Here is a 25,526-nt window from a genome sequence, read left to right as displayed (position 1 = left end):
CAGTCTGGAGTAGTGGTTAAGGCTCTGGGCTCTTGACTGGAGGGTCGTGGGTTCAATCCCCGGTCAAGGACACTGCTGTTGTACCCTTGAGCAAGGTACTTTACCTATATTGCTCCAGTAAAAACCCAACTGTATAAATGGGTAATTGTATGTAAAAATAATGTGATATCTTGTAACAATTGTAAGTCGCCCTGGATAAGGGCGTCTGCTAAGAAATAAATAATAATAATAATAATAATAATACATTTCCTGGCTGTTTTTACTTTTTGTTTTTCAGTTTAGATATACTTAGAATCATAAGTCTCTTGTCAGCAGAGCATTGTGGTAGCTCTCTCTCTCTTCTTAAACACTTTCACTGTGTACTGTTTGTAAATCTTCCCACTTCCCATTGAAATCAATCTTAATCCAGCATAAACGATGACAGGCATGTTACCAGGATGAACAGATTGGGGGAGGGGCTATAGAGATTGCCATTTCTCGTGCTCTATATTTAGTTGGCAACTCTCTTCTCCCCACACAGCTGGCACTTCCATTCACGTGGAGAAAGGCCTGCGCTGTTTCCACTGTCCCCACTGCTCGCTTCGGATCTTCAGTTGGGTTCTTGTTTGCACGCGAGCGGCGCTGTGTTTGTGTGTGTGTGTGTGTGTGGTTCTTCTGGATTATTTTTCTTGCTGCTGAAAGACTAGGCGATGCAAGGCGAGATGGTGTGCCGTGGTGTGCCGGCCAGGTCGGAGTCACCTGCAAGACTCTGTGAGGCTACAGTGCTGCGGCCCAATCAGATTCATCACTTCTACTTTCTTCCTCTCAGGGAGCAACCCATCTACAGCACACGAGCTCACGTCTTCCAAATCGACCCCAGTACCAAGAAGAACTGGGTCCCGACCAGCAAGCACGCAGTGACCGTGTCCTACTTCTACGACAGCACAAGGAACGTCTACAGGATCATCAGCCTGGACGGGGCAAAGGTAAGCAGACACCCTTCTGCATTCCGGATGGGTAATGTCACTGGACAAAGAGGCACTAACGATTAGGGGGAGTGCGATTAGGAGTAGTCAGAGTTGAAATGGCATGCCCTAGTTTTTGGAACCCTGCTTTTAAAATTGCACTGGCTGTATTTCCACACTGATACGGCATTCACATTGTGAAAGAGACATCAATGTTGATTCCAAATGAACAGATTCTCTTTTATAATGATTAGCAGTTTTTTGTTTTGTTTGCTTTTTCTAAATTCAGGTTCATTAGTAATATTCTTTGATAAACATTTTCACTAGAAGTCTTACACACTGTCTTATTGCTACCCCATTGCTGTGCTTTTATTGTGTTGAGATAGCTTTTTTTGTGGAAATCATATTGCTGTGTTTACACCATGTGTGGCTCATGTGCTGCTACTGGATTGCCTGAATGAAAGTTAAATGCCAGCTACAGTAGTAACAAAGAACTGAGTTACAAACGCATCTGAGTAATTGGTTGGTGGTGATGTGGCGCTGCACTGTGGAGTTATGCCATCATGTTGTGCCTGCTTTACTTTACTGTATTTTCTTAGTGTTGTATCGCCACAAGCAGGGTTTGTGGTGTGGGTTACTACAGTAACTGGGCTGAAGGAGGGCCGTGCTGAAAGGGTTAGTCACTCAATGGGGGGTTGAAGACGGAGATCACAGAAACATGCGAGGTGAGATCGGAAGTTGTCAGCTCATGTCAATAGGTGCAGAGTTTTATACAATAGTGTGTTTATCAGCTTGTGTAAAAGGAATGTGTTTTGTACTGTTTTGGCAGCTTCGTATGTCAAAACACAATGTATTGTTTTTCAAAATCTGATTGCCTTAGAAGTGGTGTGTGATTTTCACATATAGGCACATAAAGAATTTTTGGTTAGTTTTTCAAGTGGAAAACACTGCGTGGTAGAGTATTTATTGTACTGTAGTAATACGAAAAGAAGCTTAGTAATATACTTTGATAAACATTTTCACTAGAAGTCTTACACATTTTTCTAAGCTTTTTCTGTCATGACTGCTGTGGAAAATGTGGCCCAGTAAGAGTGGGCTGTTCATGACATTTTTGTATTTATTATTACATCATGTATTTATTTATTTATTTAAATTAAGAAATAAATAAGTTCAGAAATGATGCTTGCATGTTTAGATTTAAAGGGTGTTTTTCACACTATGGAGGTCGTTGGTCTATGAGACGATACTGGTAATCTGTGCTAAGAGAGCAGTGGTGTTAGCAGGTGGAGCTTGTGTGACAGAGGCTGGGATTCCTACTGTGGGGTTTCACATTCCAGCCCCTGCAGAGCGAAGGCATCTGCTAGAAGACTGCTGTATATTCCTCTTACAGAGCAAGCAGTTCTTCTGTGAGCTAAATATTTAGTTACAGTATGTATTCATGTATATAACATATGTTGACAGTACAGGGTTTTTAATATCATATTTTTTATTTGCAACTTTGCAAGGTTTTTTTGTTTGTTTTTGCTTTATTAAAAAAAAACAAAAAAAAAAACATTTAAATAAACAAACTAAAAAACGATCTTGGAACACCAGGGTTCATAATTCATAAACATACATAAATAAATAAAGAGAGAATCATACAAAATTATGATTATTTTGGTTATTTTTGTGAATATATCTATATCTATATCTATATATATATATATATATATATATATATATATATATATATATATATATATATATATATATATATATATATATATATATATAAAATATTCTATCCTTAAGAGAAGACTTTCTGAAAATTAGAACGCAAGAAGCAAAGAAGTACAGTGTGTTGGCACTTGCCATGTTGTATGAAAGATGAAAATATAAGTGCTTGTACATGTTTTTGCCTACTCGTAAAGTTATGGTTATGTGTAAAAAGCAGGACTAAATGAAGAAATCAACCAGAAAACTTCACTTTTAAAATCGGTTGTCACTATACTTCAGCTCTGGCTAAACGCATTGCATCACCCTGTAGAATTCACTGATTCTGCATCATGGAGTCGAATGAAACCTGCTCAATAATGTTACATTAACACATTGAATTACACACCGCTTTGTAGTTTCCCCATATATTGAAAAATTTGACATTTCACAATCTAACATGAAATACTGTACTGCTTTTGTGGCTTCCGGTAGACTTCTGCGATTATCATTTTGTCGTTTCTTTGATTACATGATGTTCAATGAAATATCTAAATGATGTTCATGTAGTTGTTTTTTTTTTAAATGATGTCTCAATCCTAATTGTAGGTCATTGTAAACTCTTTTGGCAGTAGCTGTGCACACCTGTAATCGAGCCACACCTATTTGTTCCCTTTTACATATATACTGTAAAATACCTGGTCATGTGCAGATCCACAATCCATCATCTCACAGAGCTTCTGGTCCCTGGCTCGAATATTTCACCCTTCTTTGCTATGAAAAGGGTAGGTGTACATGCGTTATACTAGCCCTGCCTTCTTTGAGGTAAAAAGAGACTTTACTGCCCAACACCTAGGTTCCATTGACAGTAATAACATACTGGAGGCTGCTGTTAGGAGCTTAATAGCACTTCATTACTCAACATCGTGGCCATTATGCATGGCAACAGTTTCCATTTCCTTGAGTTATTATTTTTATTAATGATGTTCCTCTAATGCCGTAATTACACATGGAGGCACTCCATAGCTTCAAGCAAGAGTGCCTTTGCAAGAATGAGAAAGTAAAACAAATGGCCTTTTACATGAACTGGCCTCATTATTCAGTTCTGTTGTATGTGAGCTTTTTGATATAGTTTATCTGCAGTCCTTTCTTTCTTAATGGAAAGTGCTGTGAGCAGCTCCACAGGCATTGCAGGAGATAGTTATTGCAGAGGTCAGCCACCTGACTATGAATGAGTACCTGGTCTAAACTGGGCAACCTCTGATGCCACCAGCTCTATGTGCACCATTATCTAGTCTGTAAAATGTAATGCAGTACACCCCGCTATACGTCCTTCATTATAACAAACCTATGGCTATAACGAACCTGGCCCCTGGACCCTAAATGTAAAAAACAAAAAAAAAAGATAATATAAACTGTTGGAAAACATGGAACAAGTATTGAATAACAGTTTGCTACGCATGAGGAATGACAGGGCTGTATTCATGTTATTTTTCTGAAAAGTGATTTAACATTGGATAGAAAAAACTGTTAGTTCCAAAAATGCAAGCACTGCTGTAATAGATGAAGGCTGGCTATATACTCTGGGTATATAGATACTTGCACTGCATTGACTCCGAGCACGCAAGAAATAATAGCAGCTTCATTGAGCAATGGATGGTAGCGGAGAGCTGAGAAAAACACCAAGTTAACGTATATTTAACTATATTTAAACAACCGCACATTAGAAGTAAATTGAAGAGAATATGGTAGAGAAGTTACCCTGAAGTTATGACAACTGAAAAGGATTCTTTTGTGTCAAAGCAAATGACTGGCCAGCAGCACAAGGTTGTACAAACAAGTCCTTTGACCTCCAGCCCTGACATGAAAGACGTTTGCCCTTCGGGGATACACTGTGGGGTATAAAACTAATTAAACAGGTTTTTGCTTAGAATATACAGCTGGTTTATGAGGGGGCCATAAAGCTAGTCTTCAGGGGGATCTGGAAGGAGCCAGACACTTCAAAGGGGCTAATAAGAGATTTGTAGATTTGTATAAACTAATCAAGAGAAACTTGTTTTTTCCTGATTGGAGTGCACATGGTACATAGTGACCGGAATAATGCATGGTCCCTTTGCCATTGGTTGAGTGTTATAGGAAGAGGAGGAGAGAGACACCTATGTAGAAGGGTATTTAATGTCATGTAAAAGATGTAACAACTGGTAATCGGTTCGATACTTGGACTGGTTTCCCTGCATGTATGAAATAAACTTAAGAAATGGCATCTGTGCAGTTTCTTAAGAAACATCGATACTCACGTTTTAAATTACATCATAAACACACACTGTCAACATCCTGGTCTGTACGTGCAGGATGCCACCTCTGCAGTGAAGTCAACTCTTTTGTCTTAAAAAAAAAGCACGCGCTGTGTTACTATTCCTCTGAAACGAAAATAATTTCATGTTGCAACAAAGCTGGAAACTATATTGATCGTTTGAAAAAAGGAATTACGCTGGCATATCTCTGTCGTGGAATATAGGTTGTCAGAAAGCACTCTGTTTTTTGGCTTGTTCAGCAACCATGTGGCAAAGCAAAACTGATTAAAGAAAAAACAACAACAAAAACTTGATCTGATGAACTTTTCTTGTCAGACTTTTCATGTTGGGTTAATTTCAAGATCAGTTTGGGATTCTTGCACGTTGGATTAAGATTTGGTGCACTTTGAAACAATTCATGTTGGATTGATTTTGAATAGAAGTTCAGCTTCAATTCGGGATTTTTGCTTTTTGTACTGTTTTAATTCTTTAACAAACAGGATAAAGCAAAGGCAGAATACTGCATACACGAGACGAACAGGTACATGTAATTCTACTTTTATTCACACTCTCATCTCATTAACTTACTCCAACAGTTCATCGTTCATTTTGATTGCCCTTTCGCTATAACGAACCCCTCAATATAACGAACAAAAGGCTTGGACCCCAACAGCTTCATTACAGCGAGGGTGTACTGCATCACTTTCGTCTGTAATCTACAACCAATTGCAGGTCCTCTGTTTCTGCAGTTCAGTTTTAACACCAGTGCCACAATCCTTTGCATTGGTCAGCCATCAACAAGGATTTTTGCCAGCAGACAGCTGGGTCTCACAGGGTCACAATTTAAATGCTGGTTTTGATATCGATCAGCTTCCATTTTTAAACTGGGCTGATTTAAAGCGGCTTTCCCTGGAATAACTTTTAGAAGCAGGAATGTATGTCTGTGACTACAATAGGCTTCAAAGTTAAAGGGTTAAATCCGTGGAAGAATTTTCCAAAGCAAGCTGCTTTGTGAACAGCGTGCCGATCCTGTCCGGTGCTGGGTTGAATAGTGAGCTGTGCTCAGGATGAGAAGGCTGGTAATCTCCCTGTGCCCGGCAGCAGGGCATTAGCGAGGAGTTATGCTAATCCCGACACACTTGTTAACCACGGTCGTCTCTGTTATTTCCGAACGTTTCTTCATTTCATTAAGCATAATGAGCTGCGCAGCACAGCCACCTGTTTCCACGTTCAATCACAAGGTGACCCAGCTGAATAAACACTGCACACTGCAATCACACTGCTGTCTGTACTGCATTGCACACTGCAATCACACTGATGTGTGTACCGCATTGCACACTGCAATCGCACTGCTGTGTGTACCGCATGGCACACTGCAATCACACTGCTGTGTGTACTGCATGGCACACTGCAATTGTACTGATGTGTGTACTGCATGGTCTAATACCTAAATAAATTCAAGTTCCCCTTGTGTGACAATTGTTTAAAAAATACAAACATGGCTTCTGCTACAGACCAGGTTTTGATTTCACAGATTACCTGGTGAAACAGTACAGTGTAGGACAGAGGCTACTTGTATATGCAAGACTAGTAACACAGCTTAACTTCATGACTCAAACAGCAGCTCTATGAAGATCTGAGCCGCTCTCGACTGAGGGGAGAGAGATGGAGGGTTCTTGCATCTGCCTCGCTGTGATTATGTAAGCCATATCTGCACAGTGCTTTTTAATGGGCCTGAGCTGACAGATCTGCAGTAAATATATCATTAGGAATCTGTCAAAGCACAGCAGCATGCCAAAACACCACTTTTATGAGGTTATGACAGAACACACAGTACCATACAAAAATGATGTTGCTGTTTTATTACACTTTCCCCAATACCATTCATTCCCCAGCCTAGCTTCCACACTTTTCCTGGTCAGGGGTGATGATTCTTTTGTATAAACTAAAGGAACGTTCAGACATCATTATGTAATTGCCCTTCATTCCCTGCAGTTTCATTTATTTGTCTGCCAGGCTTGGAACAATATCTGATACGCAGCTGTGAGATTATAGTCCTGGTAATTTTAAACGAATGAACCAGATGATCTCATTTAGACTCCTCGGCAGAAGATGGCCACTGACATTAATCCATCTCCCCTGAGGGACTCGCAGTTTCTCTGTTCATTTTTAACATTTTCATTTTTAGTGAGGTTGGTAAGGCTTCAATATTTTTCTAACCCCTTTGTTGTTGTGGTTGTTGCTGTTTTAGATTTGACCAAAGTGAAGCTATTGGTTTATACGTTCACTTCCCCACCTGGGCCTTGCACTATTTCTGTGAGGGCTGTTTTGAAATGGTTTGGGGTTCAGTGAGGTTCCTATAAGCACAATTCTTTTCTCACAATTTTGTACTTTACCTTGATATAGTACACCTTGTGTCCCATGAAGCCGCATTTGGTATTCTGAGCACAATGGTCAGGACTAGTAAGAATGTTAATATGCTAATCAGAAGTAAAGTGTTTAGGGTGATCCCTGAGTAAAGGCAAGGCCTCGTGGTGTGCAGGGTGGGTCACGCAGTCTGGGGAGCTCAGGGGGTCCCTGAGTAAAGGCAAGGCCTCGTGGTGTGCAGGGCGGGTCATGCAGTCTGGGGAGCGCAGGGGGTCCCTGAGTAAAGGCAAGGCCTCGTGGTGTGCAGGGCGGGTCACGCAGTCTGGGGAGCGCAGGGGGTCCCTGAGTAAAGGCAAGGCCTCGTGGTGTGCAGGGCGGGTCACGCAGTCTGGGGAGCTCAGGGGGTCCCTGAGTAAAGGCAAGGCCTCGTAGTGTGCAGGGCGGCTCATGCAGTCTGGGGAGCGCAGGGGGTCCCTGAGTAAAGGCAAGGCCTCGTGGTGTGCAGGGCGGGTCACGCAGTCTGGGGAGCTCAGGGGGTCCCTGAGTAAAGGCAAGGCCTCATGGTGTGCAGGGCGGCTCATGCAGTCTGGGGAGCGCAGGGGGTCCCTGAGTAAAGGCAAGGCCTCGTGGTGTGCAGGGCGGGTCACGCAGTCTGGGGAGCTCAGGTTCACATCCTGGCAATAGTTAGAGCTATACCACACAAATAAGATTGCAGACACTTTTCACTGCTACAAACCTCAACCCGCAGCCTTAGAAAAGTGCTTTTCAATTTCCTTTTGCACAAAGCCTATTGATTCAAGAACAGTCTCCATGTTTGTGCTGAACTGCGTTGGATTATGAGTTGTGGCCCAAATTAGCTACTCATGTAATATTGACATTTACTCATATGCAACTCTTTGTGTTTTGATTGTTGTTCTTCCTGTATGTGAACACAAGATTCTGGTTTTTAGAGGTGGCAAAGATGTGAATGAAATGTTTCCATGAATCCATGTATTTACTCATTCATGAATACAGCGTATTGGCAGAGGGAAGAGGGATGGCCGTTGCTGTTAATGTCCTGCCAGTAGCTTTAAGTTGGGCTCAGGATCACTTGTTTCTGTTCAACCTGGCTACTGAATTCTCCTCCTGGGATATGCCGTGTTCCACTGGTGACCAGTCTCTTTAAAAATAAATAAATAAATAAATAAATGGAAAGCACCTCTGAGTGTGGAATGCTGAAAAGCCAGCTGGCTCATCAGTTTAATACACCCACCTCCCAAGCTCCCTGTTCAAATCAATGCCAGCATGATGTAAGCAGCAGCACAGGCCCTTGCATACATTGATCACTTCCTCTTTACCAATCGATACATACGTGGGCTCAGTTGGAAAACCGTTTAGACCAAGCTCATCCCTTGAGCCTTCTGCCTACAACCTCGAATCATTCCGAGCGCTTTTGTGCTGAAGTAGAAATAAATGCAGCTAATCGGGGGCGTTTAAAGGAAATGGTAGCGAAATATGTCTGTAGCCACTTCTAAAGTCAAAGTCATTTCCAAAATTTACTGTGAGGGTGAAAAAGGAGGGGGAGCTGCTGTTGTTAGGATGAAGGGGGGGGTGGTAAAGTAGCATAATATGCGACCTGCTCATTTGGGCTATATTTACTGGGCAAGGGGACGCCTTGCAGTGTTGTATGTATGGATTGGTGTTTGGTTTTAATATCTAAAAAAAACGTTGTCATACTTTTTACTCTGCGTTAGGGATCCAGCAGTAGTGATCTCTAGATTAAATGCAAGGTTTTGTTTAAACTTTGCCCAGAATTCAATTACAATTTTAACCGAGCATTACAATTGTAAATGTAATGAAATTGACAGAGCAAATCTGGAACAACGAGTTTGTTCTGCTGTGATTTTTTATTTATTTTTTAAAGTATAAGGATCGAATTAACACCATCCAACTACCCTTAATGATGTCCCGTGAGCATTTCTGATATAAATACCTATTGAGACATGAGATCAAGAGAGGCAGAGCTGGACGGCAGCATGGGTGAAAGCATCACATGACAGCGAGTGCTTATTGATTTAAAATCGATATTCTGCCTGGCCCAATGCCACACTGGGAGCACCACCATGGGTCAGTTGACTGTGGCTCTTCAGTGTGCTGTGGCATGGAAAGGTTCAGGGAGATCACCAGCTTCTCTTTATTGCCCAACCCCAGGGAAACACATTTGAATCTTTCCTGGTGATTGCAGTTTGATCACTGTAACCTATTCTTCCTGCAGTTGCATTTAGAATAATACTGATTGGATGCAATGAATTGCAAGGTGATTCGTATGAAAGGGTCCTGGTGACGTAGATCACAAGAGTCGAATGAAGAAGTTCTGCTGTGTCCTAGTTTCACAGTAGAAGTTTAGTTTTCATCTCCTTGTTTCACAAAGTAATATCTAACTACAGTATTCCCAAACAACTCTTTTTAGGGTGTTGGGTATAAAATATAAGTCAGGAATTTCACCCCTCTGCAGTACCTCTAATAATACAAATATGTTAAAAGTGACTCTCTTCCACTTTACCAACTGGATCGCACTGTCTCCCAGAATATCCCGTAAACGTTGCATTAGCCCAACGCTGATTGTGAGCTCATTGCTTCAGCATACCCTGATGAGTGTGACTCAACAGACGCTCGCTTGTGGCGGCTCACACAGTGTGCAATACTGGATGAGATGAGAATATCCCCAGGGGTGTGGCTATAGTGGATGGGATGAGGATATCCCCAGGGGTGGGGCTATAGTGGATGGGATGAGGATATCCCCAGGGGTGGGGCTGTAGTGGATGGGATGAGAATATCCCCAGGGGTGTGACTGTAGTGGATGGGATGAGGATATCCCCAGGGGTGGGGCTGTAGTGGATGGGATGAGAATATCCCCAGGGGTGTGACTGTAGTGGATGGGATGAGACTATCCCCAGGGGTGGGGCTATAGTGGATGGGATGAGGATATCCCCAGGGGTGGGGCTATAGTGGATGGGATGAGGATATCCCCAGGGGTGGGGCTATAGTGGATGGGATGAGGATATCCCCAGGGGTGTGGCCATAGTGGATGGGATGAGAATTAGGGCTGTATTTTTTTTTTTTTATAGTGGCTTTTTTAATGATTTTTTTTTATTAAACTTTACATGGTCATTTTTTTTAACAGTGGTTCCCTTGGCTTAACTGAAGTTAAAGATCCTGCTGGGTAATATACTGTTATGGTATCCCAGCTTCTCTATTAGTGTCTGTATAAAAGAAAGTGCTTTAAGCTGCAAAACAAAACTTTTTTTTTTTTCTTTCTTTTTTAATTTCAGGCAATAATAAACAGCACCATCACTCCGAACATGACTTTCACAAAGACGTCCCAGAAGTTTGGCCAGTGGGCAGACAGCAGAGCTAACACTGTCTACGGACTGGGATTTTCATCAGAACATCATCTTGTGAAGGTGGGGGTTTTGTTTTTTAATGCCCATTATTGAAAGATGAGGAGCTCCTCTTCCCTTTCAGCTGATGTGTAACTATGACATAAACTGTATTACTAAGCCTGTAGGCGGCTTCAGATTTATGTTCTGGTACACCACCTTTTTTTTGTTTTATGAGTCAGACTGCACTTAGGAGTTCTCATATGTAAGTGCCTGGGAAACTAACACAATAAAACTGTTCCTGTGTATTACACTTTGGAAAACATAGATGAGACGGGAGGTGTATAATAAATGCATAATTTCCCCACTGCACTTCTAGGTCTTGAACATTACCAGAACTATCTGAATTCCTTATTCGCTGTGTTTGAAGTAACTGAAGCCTTACTGAACACTCTTCTCTGGCGAGGGTTGTCCCCCGTTTTAAGTGGGTCCATTACTTTGATTTAGAAGCGCTCCAGTGCACATAAGAGTGGATCGTTATTGCACTCGTAACCCAGTAAATCTGACTCCTCTCACACACTGTCTCTCTGGGTTATGTGCATGCCGATGTGTCTCAGCAGCTAACTGTGCTTTGAATGAACTCTGCTTCTGTTTGTGATCAGTGCCAGTGGATCATCCACTTACTGCAAATGAAGTGTGTTGAGGAGGATGGTGACTAGGCAAGACCTGGACACACACAACCTCAATCAATCAATCGAAACCTTTATTCATCCAGACGAGTCATTGAGAACAAATTCTCATTTACAGTGAAGACCTGGCAAGAGGCTCACACCACCACAGCAAACAACTTAAACCACAATAAATAAGGAGTAAAAAATAATCATAAGACAAAACAAACTCAGCAGCAGCATAGCAGGTACAGATATCAGTCAGCAATGAGTCGACCCTACGGCTTAAAGCAACCTCACAGATGAACTTTTCTAATTGCAACTTTTGTTGAAACTTGTTCCAGTCATCTGATAATAGATGAGGCATTGCCTGCAGAGAGCTGTTGTGTTTATGGGTTTATTGATGGACTTTACTGGTCGTAATGCTTTGCATGCTGGCCCGTGTGTATCTTTGCTCCCATGAATCTGAGAGTCATACTTAAACTGCAGCCTGATGGAAACGTTGCTGTTGCTGGTGCCTGACGACACTCCATTGGAAAGCGTACCTGGCAGGCACCCTGGTCAGATGATGGGCAGGCAGGCAGGCAGACAGGAAGGAGGCACAAGAAACAGAAGTGTTTAAGAACAGCTTTGCACAATTGTATTTACAATAATAAAGAAAGGACCACAAGATAAACCAACTTTTTCAAAGCTGTCATGCCAATTCCAATATGTTATGTGGTATAATTTAAGCTTTTCACTTTCTTTGGGGTCACTTGTATCAACACCACACTGCCATTACTACTGAACTCCTGGCCTTCTCTCTCCAATCCTCCCTCTCTTCCTCTTCCTCCCCTTTCCCCTCCTCCTTGCTTCCTCCCACTTTCTTTCTTTCTTTCTTTCTTTCTTTCTTTCTTTCTTCTCTCTCTCTCTCTCTCTCTCTCTCTCTCTCTCTCTCTCAGAATTGAAATGGTCTTTATTGGCATGATAAGTCATACAAGCATTGCCAAAGTTAATGCCGTAAATATATATATATATATATATATATATATATATATATATATATATATATATATATATATATATATATATATATATATATATATATATATATAAAATGACAGTAAGAACAGAGCACATGTATTTAAAGGCCTTTACTCTGCACTTCAAATGAGGTGGCAGCCCGCAAGGTGTTGTGCAGAGATACTACCAGTATCATTTTACTACAAGTGTTAACCCCCCAAAATAAGTTTTTGCAAGACCAGCACCATATTTAGTATCAACTTTTAATGCATGCAATGCTTGTTGGATTTGTCGAGTGGCAACATCGCATCTATGCTTTTCAAACCAATGCTGTCAGGTGTGCACTCAGCTTGCATCAAGGGATGCTAACCTGATGCCCTTCAAATGCTGGTAATGTGATTCAAATGACATGTGGCACTAATCTGTCTTGGTGCCCTGGTCCCACTTTCATTATGGAAAAAGATCTGTGTAGATTAGCATGTGCACTTAACAAAGGCCAAGCTACAAAATAGTCTACACCATCAAGATATCTAAATACACACAAAAAAGAAATGGTTAGCTCTATAAAGATGTGATATATAATACCTTCATTTTCAAATAAAGCTGTGATTATCTTTATGATTTCCCCTCTCCTGGAAATAAGTTTGAGTTTTTAATGTTTTTCGATAAACTGTAACCTTTAACATTTGTTAGTTGTGTATTTGTGACATGTATGCATAAGTGTTCTGTCATTTCAACAGAAGATCAAGTAAAAATGAACCTGTTGTGTCTTGTAGTTTTCAGAAAAGTTTTCGGAGTTTAAGGAAGCTGCCAGGTTAGCGAAGGAGAAGTCTCAAGAGAAGATGGAGCTGACCAGCACTCCCTCTCAGGTAAAGGCTGTGGCAGACCCAGCAACTGTACAAAGATCTTCAGTCTGTTCTCGGATTTTCTCATTATCAGCAGACCTTTAAAATCTCTGGTGCAATCTTGACATTCTGTGTACAAGCTGCAGCCTTGCCCCCTGCACCCTCACATACAATGATGTGTAAATACTGTACAGGGCAAAGCAGCTATGGTCTCTCTCACAGAACAAACATCTGCTGTTTCCCTCCAGTACACATATACCTTGACGAGAATCAGTTTTCTGGAACTATATCTTCAACATATTCCCTGCTTTTTTGTTGAACACTTTATAAATACATTCCTTGAATAATGGAAGGTGGTATTCACTGTGCTGGTACAACAATTGAAGGACTTTGAAATATATCAGTTGTCTCTGATATGACACATGATGATGACATCACCAGAATAGATGTAACAGACTAGAAAGGAAGGCTACAAACCTCTTAAGTCGACGTCTATGTCAGAGTTCTGAAAAGTCAACTTCCCAGAATGGTACTAACCTGAAGCATTAACCCCTCACTGTATCTGGTAATATCGGGGATCATTGAAACATACAGTTCAATTATTATTAATTATTATTATTAATTTCTTAGCAGACACCCTTATCCAGGGTGACTTACAATTGTTACAAGATATCACATTGTTTTTACATACAATTACCCATTTATACAGTTGGGTTTTTAATGGAGCAATCTAGGTAAAGTACCTTGCTCAAGGGTACAGCAGCAGTGTCCCCTACCTGGGATTGAACCCACGACCCTCAGGTTAAGAGTCCAGAGCCCTGAGGGCTCCCGAGTGGCGCATCCAGTAAAGGCGCTCCTCGCAGGATGTGCTCTATAGCCTGGAGATCGCTGGTTCGAATCCAGGCTATGTCACAGCTGACCGTGACCGAGAGTTCCTAGGGGGCAGCGCACAATTGGCTGAGCGCTGCCCGTGTAGGGAGGGCTTAGGTCGGCAGGGGAATCCACGGCTCACCGCGCATCAGCGACCCCTGTGGCCGATAGGGCGCCTGTGGCTCTGCAGCGGAGCCGCCAGATCTGTGTTGTCCTCCGGAGCCCTAACCACTACTCCACACTGCTGCCCTGATTCTTGTCAATTGATGCAGAAGGAGCGTTCTTCCTTTATTAGAGAGAGCTGCCCTGTACTTTGTGTTTGTAGAGTGTGTTGACAGTGGACAGTGCAGGAAATGACATTTAATAATCAGACAAGAATAATCGTTTTTTCGATTCTGCTACTTAATGAAATTGTAAACTGACACTGATCAGTAATAAAGAATACTACTCTGCTTCCTGAAGCAAGCCAGCTTAACAGTAAATACATGAAGCAGTAATGATGTACTATGTTTTGATATCGCAACAGGAATATCGTGGAGGCGTACATGTGTTATCTGACTTTCATTGCTAGCTATATCTTTTATTTTAAGCTGTATGTTAAATGTTGTTCGTCCCGTTTTCATGAAACCTATCACATTTCCTTGTAAAGTGCAGTACCCTCTGCATTAAAAATCTACGACCTGACAAATTAAATTTGCTCATTGAGCCAAAATACACAAGGACAATTTCCATTCTATTAATAATATCAAGCCAGTGTTGTAATCTGCTCTCTTTAAAAATCATAAGCCAGCTCTTGCTTTGCCAAATAACACATGATTGTAGATTGTAATTAATTAATAAAGGACCTACAAACAGATCCCATGAGGAGCCTGAATCCATTTGCAGTGTAATGGTATTAAAGGACCCAGGCGGCTCTTGTATTAATTCAATCATTTGAATTGCGGTTCAGTGATTGCTTGCAAAGCAGTTTAAGCTGACCGTGCTATCAAAGGTGCTACGGTACATATATGTTGTATTGTTGTTAGTTATTGATTTAAAACAAGTAAATGCCCTTGAGTTTGCAGAAATACAAATTTCCTAAGATTTGTCTTCCATTTTTTTCTTGTGATTTAACTAAAAAGTTCGATCTGTCAAAAATAGCCATTAGCCATGCAGTCTTAAGTCCTTCTGTAACATACTGTACAGACCAGCCCACTAATGTACAAAAGAAAATGAAAAAGCTCAAAAGATTTGTTTTCCTTTTTGTTTTAAAGGAGTCTGCCCCAGGGGATATTCAGTCACCTCTGACCCCCGAGAGCATCAATGGGACAGATGATGAGAGGGCCACTCCAGACTTGACCCAGAACTCGGAACTGAGAGCCGAACCTACCCAGAATGCACTATCCTTCATGCACAGGTAATTCAGAGCAAGTCGAGGAGGCCCCATGAGCTCCCAGGTAAACCACAGCAAGGAAGGTGTTGTGGGCAGCTCTGTGATCTCTGAGCTCTCCTCTCAGGGACAGGGCCATTCCTGCAGCTAGTATTGGTTATCAGAACTTACTTTGATATTTTAAGAAAGAGGGGAGGGCTGATTTGAGGAAGTTCATTTGCACTGGTGTTGCTTTTAAATAAGCTTATTGTCTAAGGAAAGCATCCACCTTAAAAAAAGCGAAAGGGAAACGGGAGGTTTCACTCGACGCAGCTTTTGTTGGGATCTCGAGGCTAATAAACATGGCCCACCTGATTTAAGTATCTCCATAATCTCACAAAAGAACAGAACTCATTATTAGAGTGGAGATATTATTTTGTAGCACCAGCTGTTTCTGTTCTGTGTAATAACTAAGGCTGCAACTGGCAGTATTTTTTTGCCAATAGGAGGTTGGCATTGCAAAATAACCCCATTGACGCCCCATACTTGATGCTTTGATTCAACTGTTGCCAACACAAGCCCAGCATTTATTATATCTTCATGAGTTTCAATGTTACTCTCAGTGCTGCAAACTGCTGGATTCAATCAGACTAGCAATGTTCTAGATGAGAACTAGGCAGATTAAATTAAAACTTCCAAGGGCACTGCTGGGGTGAGTCGATTTGAGGTTTGGTTTAGAAAAAGATCTTTTCCTCTCCAAGGAGTTCCCTAAGTACCTCGTGCCTAGTGACCTAAAGCAGCAGCAGCAGCACACTTTGGAACAATTACTTGATTCAGATTTTAATAGATATCAGTGAGTTTGCAGACCTCCTAAAACATGCAGGTTAGGGATGAGGGATTAGGGATTTCTCAGACCTAGTTGATGGCATCCATGGGGGTTGTCTTACAGGTAATGTGACTGCAGCCTCCATGGAAAGTCCTCCAGTTCACACTGTGTCTTTCCCACTGAGGTCAGGCATGCCCCTTTACAGTGACGTGCAGGGAGACTGGAGCACAGCTGGATTGCTGGCTCAGCATACTGTACCTGTCCTAGATCTAGTCAGACAGATATCCGGCTAAAGGGTGTTCCTATTAGTACAGAGTGAAACAATATTGGACCCAGTTTTCATACTGTTGGCACCAGTGCAAGATCTCTGTAAGGAGAAAATGTTATAAAACTGCATCTGATTTACTTATCATCTTTTAAAATAACTGCAGGGCAGTGTAATAAATCATAGGTTTGAAAGCACGCTATGCCAGGCATTAGGAAACACGCCTAATGGCAGGGAATTGGCTGCAGGGATGACAATGGTCACTCACTACTGACTTTGCCTGTGTCTGTGACTTGAGAAGCATATAGTACAAATATAGTACAAAGCGGAGAGGAATCTATCCCATTATGTGCACATCTAGGTGTGTAATGAAAGCCACTTCATGTTGCACCCTTTCCTATAATCTTTACCCTTCAAAATGAGATTTTTAGTAATAACCTGGAGTCAATGACATGCATGATGGGTCACCAGTGAAATATTGCAGTTGGGGAGAAAGGTACCAACACTGATAGAATGTTTTTACTTGCAGCACACCAGTGATGTGCCATTAATTCTAAGAAACGTAATAATGCAGACACCCTACACGCAATCTGTTAACTTATTATAACTCGCCAGCACCAAGCTTGTTCTGAGGAATTTAAAACTTTTTAAAGCTGTGCTGTATATTCTGTGCACAGGATGGCGTCCGTACACAAGGTACGAGATGTACTGGAAGTTTCTCAAATCCTTAACACTGATATATTTTGGCTCAAAGAGGGTCTAACAGTCTCCTTTTAATATAACATGAAGCAATGCAGCCAATCCATTTTAAAACCATTATTTTGGTTGCCATTTTAAGTGTGGAATTTAGAATGGCATGATTTAATGAAATGTTGTTAACAGGAAAGGTTATCCAGCATGAACAGCAACAAAAACTGCTCTCTTTTCTTTTTTCCTCCAATAAAAAACATGACATTTTACATTCGATCTTGTATTTTTTTTTTTCAGACAACTGTTTAAAACTTGTCGAGTCTGCTCCCTTTAAAAAAAAAACGAACGGAGACGTCGTCATTTCGGGTTTCAGGAATTAGACTACTGTTTGTGTCCTTGGTTTGTGCTTGATTTAAAGTTTCCGGTACTTCTCTTCAATCGCAATATTAACACGTCCTGACTGCCCTTCGGAGAAGCTCTGCTCCCCAGTTATGTATCGTTATTGTTCAGTGTGTCACATGTACAGCGGGTCCCAGTCGTACCGGGGGTTGTGAAGATCTACAGTACGTTTGGAAGTTTCCCAGTTTTATACAGTTTACAGAAAAAATGTAGTTGTTAATATACATTGATGCTAAAGGTTTATTATGTGATCTTGTATTCCATGGATATGTTCTAGATTTGAACTGCATCTTGCACTCTTTCTATTTGATACCAGTTTGAAATATGTTTTTACTATATTGTAGTACTGTGCTTGGAGGGTCTTGTGAAGTGGTTTATACTGTATGATTGCTGTTGTTGACTGTTTCTGTACATTTGCTGTGAGTTTTTTCAACATTTTCTATACGTTTAAATGAATAGAATGTCTTTATATTAATTGCATTTACCTCGACAGAGTCTATATATTTATAAAAACCCTTTTCTTGCTTGTATGCAATACCAATATTTAATGTAATATCTTTATTCATTTTTCTGGCTATGTATGTGTTTCTATTAAATAATATGTTATATTGGTGGATATTTCTCAAATAACATCAATTGTTTTGATTTATTCAAAATGTGTTTTGTTTTGTTTCTATCACTATAAAGATAATACATATCCTTAACAAAATATACTTTAAGAAAACAACTACAATGGCTTATTACAAAAAGTGCACATTACAAAGTTGGGAAATGTTTTCATTCTAAAAAAGGCTTTATTTGTAATAGATGTAGGCACTGTGGTATGGCAGACAAATGATTGTATTTAAAGTAAACATTCAATTCAATGCATTCCTTGACCAGGGCCCTCAGAAAGCATATACAAAAGGATAGGAACATTATAATGGTGGTGTTCCTCTGTTCTGTGTCATTCATTTACCTGTTAGAGGCCAGAATGTGTGTGGTCATCTTTCATATTGACTTCTGCACAGAGCGGAGGGAGAGTGTTACATACAGCGACAGCCACAGGTTTTGCATCGCCCTATAGAATTAACTCATTTTGCTTCATAAAGTCAAATAAAACCTGCTGAATAATGTTATGTTAAAATATTGAATTACATACTGCTTTGTAGTTTTCTGTATACTTAACAAAAAACAGACAAATTGAAATGTGATATTTTGAAATCTAACATGAAATACTGTACTACTATTATGGCTTCCGCTAGACTTTTGTGATATCATTTTCTTTGATTACATGATGTTCAATAAAATATCTAAATTATGTTCATATACAGTGCCTATAGAAAGTCTACACCCCCTTGAACTTTTTTCACATTTTGTTGTGTCAGTGCCTCAGAGTTTCATGCATTTAAATTTTTAAAAAATGTTTTCACTTATCTACACACCATATTCCACACTGTTAGGGGAAAAAGGGTTTTATTGAGAAAAAAAATTATATATTAAAAATACAAAACTGAAAGACCATAATTGGATAAGTCACCACTCCCCTGAGTTAATACTTGGTGGAAGCACCTCTGGCAGCAATTACAGTCTGTTGGGATAGGTCTCTACCAACTTTGCACACCTAGATTTGGCAATATTTGACCATTCTTCTTTACAAAACTGTTCAAGCTCTGTCAAGTTCCTTGGGGAGCGTTGATGGACAGCAATCTTCAAGTCATGCCACAAATTTTCGATTGGATTTAGGTCGGGGCTCTGACTGGGCCACTCAACGACATTTACCTTTTTGTTCCTTAGCCACTCCAGTGTAGCTTTGGCTGTGTGCTTTGGGTCGTTGTCATGCTGAAAGGTGAACTTCCGTCCCAGTTTCAGCTTTCTTGCAGGTTTTCCTCAAGGACTTCTCTGTACTTTGCTCCATTCATTTTCCCTTCTATCCTGACAAGTGCCCCAGTCCCTGCCGATGAGAAACATCCCCATAACATGATGCTGCCACCACCATGCTTCACAGTAGGGGTGGTGTTCTTTGGTTGATGCACTGTGTTGGGTTTGCGCCAAAAATAACGCTTTGCATTTAGACGAAAAAGTTCAATTTTGCCACATGGCTACAGAATCTCCTGAGTGTTTTTTTGCATACTTCAAATGGGATCCAAGGTGGGTTTTCTTGAGTAATGGCTTCCTTCTTGCCACCCTACCATACAGGCCACATTTGTGGAGTGCTTGGTATATTTTTGTCACATGCACACTTTGACCAGTCTTGGCCATAAAATCCTGTAGCTCTTGCAAAGTTGCCATTGGCCTCTTGGTAGCCTCTCTGATCAGTCTCCTTCTTGCTCGGTCATCCAGTTTGGAGGGACGGCCTGATCTAGGCAGGGTCTTGGTGGTGCCATACACCTTCCACTTCTTAATAATCGTCTTGACCGTGCTCCAAGGGATATTCAAGGCCTTTGATATTTTTTATACCCAGCCCCTGATCTGTGCCTTTCAACAACTTTGTCCCGGAGTTCTTTTGAAAGCGCCTTGGTGCTCATGGTTGAGTCTTTGCTTTGAAATGCACTACCCAGCAGAGGGAACCTACAGGAACTGCTGAATCTATCCTGAAATCTTGTGAATCACTACAATTTAACACAGGTGGAGGCCACTTAACTTGGTGTGTGATTTTGAAGACGATTGGTTACACCTGAGCTAATTTAGGATTGCTATTACAAGGGGGGTGGACACTTATCCAACCAAGCTATTTCAGTTTTTATTTTTAATTAATTTTCTACAAAATTTCTAGAATTTTTTTTCACTGGAAGTTGTGGGGTAGGATGTGTAAATAAATGAAAAAAAAACTATTTTAATGCATTTTAATTCCAGGCTATAAGGCAACAAAAGGTGAACATTTTGAAAGGGGGTGTAGACTTTCTATAGGCACTGTAGTTTATTTTTATTATGTCTCAATCCTAAAATTCTAGGTGATGCAAAGCTTGTGACCTCGCTGTATATATCACACATAAACAAAGTGAAGACTGCAGCAGTATAGCAAGAGTGATGGAAGGGAAGGGAGAGATTGGAGAGGCTATGGAAGTGAAAGGTGCCTGAGCTGGTCCACACAGTGCAGAGAGGGTGAGGACAGCAGGGAGTTAAATACACCACACATTACCCCTGTGTGAGCTGGGAGGAGAAGGCTCATTGGACTAGAGTTCACTTTAATAGAAGCCTGTGAAACCAGCCTGGCTGTTGTTCTGCCGCAGTATCCAGCTGGGAGACGCCTCCCTAATATTTGCATGCTTGCTTTCCTGTAGTCAGCATGCAGGCTGTTCGCCCTGATCCCAGGCAGCACAGTGCTTTAGTACTTTAAAATGAACACGTTGCAGTGTAAAGGGTGTGCTCCATGTTGTCATCCAGGAAGAAATCTGCAAACTCTACATCTGTACTGGCTACTGCTGGAAAACTGTTAAAATACAAAGATCTGTTTGATTGCAAAAACAACACGATCATCTTGCAATAGACACCATCAAGTAGTAACAGATATACCACATTGAACATAATCACCATCCAATTGCAGATAACATCAAAAACTCTTTCATATAAGCCTCTGATTGATTGAGAATCAGGGGCGGTGTTCCATGTTGTACTGTGAGGTGTTTGGAACCCACAACCCCACACCTTGTTTTCTGCACAGTTACATACAGGCAAGCAGAGTGCAGTGATGCTGGGTCAGGTGTGATCAGGTTTTGTGTGGGCATGTACCTCAAGCCATTGTCAAGTACCCGCTTGCTACTTTCCCTGTCATCCCCTTTTAATCGGATGGCTTATTTTATGGAGCCTTTATGGAGGTGACATCCATACCCTATTGATCACTCCCCCTCAATCAATCAATATCACGATCACATGATGATCACACATTACAGTGTTATAACCAGTTATAAACCCAGCGTGGTCATGGCTCCCATTGCCTCATATGCCATTCCACTAGTAAATGGAAGTATGGCTCCCTACTGATGTGTTATTAGGGTGCGGGGCACTGTATTTAGGCAGATTGAAAATGTTCCTAGTGTGTGTGCAAGGTACTTCCCTCTTCAGCCCACTCTTCACCAGCTACTTGTTATACCCCAAACAACACTTAGCAATATCAACTACAGACAGGCTTTACATGGGGTTATGGGAGAATCAATCAGATGTGTTTTAGCTCCCTTTTTAGCTTGTTATATGAACACAAGCATTTGTCTGTCCTCATACAACATTTACCTAGCAAATTATTACTACCTGAAGCATTTACCTATTTGGTGGATGTCTGCAGTTTTGTTGCAAGCCATTCTTTCTGAAAGTGTTTTCTTCTTCTATTCTTGGTATAAGTGAACAGGTGTTTCAGAAGTGTGTAGTGGACGTGGAGTATTGCTAGAATGCAATTTCTGCATGAATACCACAGACCTGCCTAACCCTAACCCTTAAGAGCACGAGTACCACAGAGCTGCCTAACCCTAACCCTAACCCTTAAGAGCACGAGTACCACAGAGCTGCCTAACCCTAACCCTAACCCTTAAGAGCACGAATACCACAGAGCTGCCTAACCCTAACCCTTAAGAGCACGAGTACCACAGAGCTGCCTAACCCTAACCCTAACCCTTAAGAGCACGAGTACCACAGACCTGCCTAACCCCAACCCTAACCCTTAAGAGCACGAGTACCACAGAGCTGCCTAACCCTAACCCTTAAGAGCACGAGTACCACAGAGCTGCCTAACCCTAACCCTTAAGAGCACGAGTACCACAGAGCTGCCTAACCCTAACCCTAACCCTTAAGAGCACGAATACCACAGAGCTGCCTAACCCTAACCCTAACCCTTAAGAGCACGAGTACCACAGACCTGCCTAACCCTAACCCTAACCCTTAAGAGCACGAGTACCACAGAGCTGCCTAACCCTAACCCTTAAGAGCACGAGTACCACAGAGCTGCCTAACCCTAACCCTAACCCTTAAGAGCACGAATACCACAGACCTGCCTAACCCTAACCCTAACCCTTAAGAGCACGAATACCACAGAGCTGCCTAACCCTAACCCTTTAGAGCACGAGTACCACAGAGCTGCCTAACCCTAACCCTAACCCTTAAGAGCACGAGTACCACAGACCTGCCTAACCCTAACCCTAACCCTTAAGAGCACGAATACCACAGAGCTGCCTAACCCTAACCCTTTAGAGCACGAGTACCACAGAGCTGCCTAACCCTAACCCTAATCCTTTAGAGCAGGAATACCACAGAGCTGCCTAACCCTAACCCTAACCCTTAAGAGCACGAATACCACAGACCTGCCTAACCCTAACCCTTAAGAGCACGAATACCACAGAGCTGCCTAACCCTAACCCTTAAGAGCACGAGTACCACAGAGCTGCCTAACCCCAACCCTAACCCTTAAGAGCACGAGTACCACAGAGCTGCCTAACCCTAACCCTTAAGAGCACGAGTACCACAGAGCTGCCTAACCCTAACCCTTAAGAGCACGAATACCACAGAGCTGCCTAACCCTAACCCTAACCCTTAAGAGCACGAGTACCACAGACCTGCCTAACCCTAACCCTAACCCTTAAGAGCACGAGTACCACAGAGCTGCCTAACCCTAACCCTAACCCTTTAGAGCACGAGTACCACAGACCTGCCTAACCCTAACCCTAACCCTTAAGAGCACGAGTACCACAGAGCTGCCTAACCCTAACCCTTAAGAGCACGAGTACCACAGAGCTGCCTAACCCTAACCCTAACCCTTAAGAGCACGAGTACCACAGACCTGCCTAACCCCAACCCTAACCCTTAAGAGCACGAGTACCACAGACCTGCCTAACCCCAACCCTAACCCTTAAGAGCACGAGTACCACAGAGCTGCCTAACCCTAACCCTTAAGAGCACGAGTACCACAGAGCTGCCTAACCCTAACCCTTAAGAGCACGAGTACCACAGAGCTGCCTAACCCTAACCCTAACCCTTAAGAGCACGAATACCACAGAGCTGCCTAACCCTAACCCTAACCCTTAAGAGCACGAGTACCACAGACCTGCCTAACCCTAACCCTAACCCTTAAGAGCACGAGTACCACAGACCTGCCTAACCCCAACCCTAACCCTTAAGAGCACGAATACCACAGAGCTGCCTAACCCTAACCCTTTAGAGCACGAGTACCACAGAGCTGCCTAACCCTAACCCTTTAGAGCACGAGTACCACAGAGCTGCCTAACCCTAACCCTAACCCTTAAGAGCACGAATACCACAGACCTGCCTAACCCTAACCCTAACCCTTAAGAGCACGAGTACCACAGAGCTGCCTAACCCTAACCCTAACCCTTAAGAGCACGAATACCACAGACCTGCCTAACCCTAACCCTAACCCTTAAGAGCACGAATACCACAGAGCTGCCTAACCCTAACCCTTTAGAGCACGAGTACCACAGAGCTGCCTAACCCTAACCCTTTAGAGCACGAGTACCACAGACCTGCCTAACCCTAACCCTAACCCTTTAGAGCACGAGTACCACAGAGCTGCCTAACCCTAACCCTAACCCTTTAGAGCACGAGTACCACAGAGCTGCCTAACCCTAACCCTAACCCTTAAGAGCAGGAATACCACAGAGCTGCCTAACCTTAACCCTTAAGAGCAACTTAGTAAGATGTGAAATATCTTCTTTTTATTTAGACTCACTTTGCGTTATTGTCTGCTTCAGTCATTACATCCTGGTGACTTTTTAAAAGTCAGAAGTGTAAAGCACCCCTGTAACCTCAGTAGATCTCTCAGGAACATGTCTAACCTCCAAGTACAACTGGTACATCAGAGTGTACCCCAGAACCTGCCCCCCTGCAACACCTGCCTCTAGTGGATGGAAGAAATCAGTATCAAATACCACTTAGAAAAAAAATGATTTTTTGGTATCCACCCAGGACATTATTATTATTATTATTATTATTATTATTATTATTATTATTATTATTATTATTATGAATTAGTTATTTAGCAGATGCTTTTATCCAAAGCGACTTACAGAGACTAGGGGGTGAACTATGCATCACAACTGCTGCTGCAGCGTCACTTCCAATAGGACCTCGGCTTGACGTCTCATCCAAGGAACATGATTCGGAGAGCAATAGGGGTGCTTTAAACTTTTTAGTTGTAGTTAAAGACCACCAGGATATGACGATTTGAACAGAAAATAAAACAAAGTGCACCTGAACAACAAGAGCAATACCTTAGTTAAGATAACTGGTCATTTATACCCACGCCGAGTTGCTCTGTAGCGTCTCCTACAGCAGCGTTTCCCAACCTTTTCCAGCCGAAGGCACACTTAAATAAATAAAACATTTCTGCGCCCCCCCCCCTTATTATTATTATTATTATTATTATTATTATTATTATTATTATTATTATTATTATTATTATTATTATTATTATTTTTATTATTATTATAAACAAAACTTCCTTTCAATGTGAACTCTGAGCTTGCCTCGATGTGCACAGTCACTTTATCCTGGCAGGAATTGATGACAGTGAAACTCTGAGCTCTTGCTCAACCAATCTCAGACGTTCTCTTTGTTTGTTTTTTATGTAAGTCAGACTTGAAAAACTTAACTCACACAGGTAGGTTGTCGAAAATGGCAACAAAATTGAGATGGCGTGGTCGGAGACTACTGGGTATTCATTTTCAACAGTCCACCAGAATGTGTCCAACGGCATGTCACCAAATGTAATTTTAAAACTGCGATCCATCCTTAACTCGGGAAGTTGCTCTTGAGCCATTATGGAAATACTCTTAGCGCTTTCCATTGCAGATGAACTCCAAGGATCACGGTTCCAGTCAAAATTTTCAATATGAACTGAAGAGAAATAAAAATGAAATTACTCTTCGAGACTTTTCAAATGCTGAGAAATTACATTGAACTAAACACTAGTTGGATCTGCTGAATTTGCCAGGGGGAACATTTCTTACGTGCCTTTTGCTACATTTTCACGCCA

At 41.7% G+C, this 25,526-nt stretch overlaps 1 protein-coding gene across 1 annotated transcript in view; it reads left to right on the top strand.

The window, feature by feature from the left end:
- LOC117404105 (homer protein homolog 1) overlaps positions 1-25,526 on the top strand; it is a 75,837-nt gene that overhangs the window by 28,397 nt on the left and 21,914 nt on the right. The window contains exons 2-5 of the mRNA XM_058995371.1: positions 809-965; positions 10,609-10,740; positions 13,103-13,195; positions 15,295-15,437. Of these exons, the coding sequence (XP_058851354.1) occupies positions 809-965; positions 10,609-10,740; positions 13,103-13,195; positions 15,295-15,437 (525 nt within the window). The remainder of the gene's footprint in view (positions 1-808; positions 966-10,608; positions 10,741-13,102; positions 13,196-15,294; positions 15,438-25,526) is intronic.

This window comes from Acipenser ruthenus, chromosome 1, assembly GCF_902713425.1.
Source record: "Acipenser ruthenus chromosome 1, fAciRut3.2 maternal haplotype, whole genome shotgun sequence".
Lineage (NCBI taxonomy): Eukaryota > Metazoa > Chordata > Actinopteri > Acipenseriformes > Acipenseridae > Acipenser > Acipenser ruthenus.
This window is presented reverse-complemented; position numbering and strand designations above follow the sequence as displayed.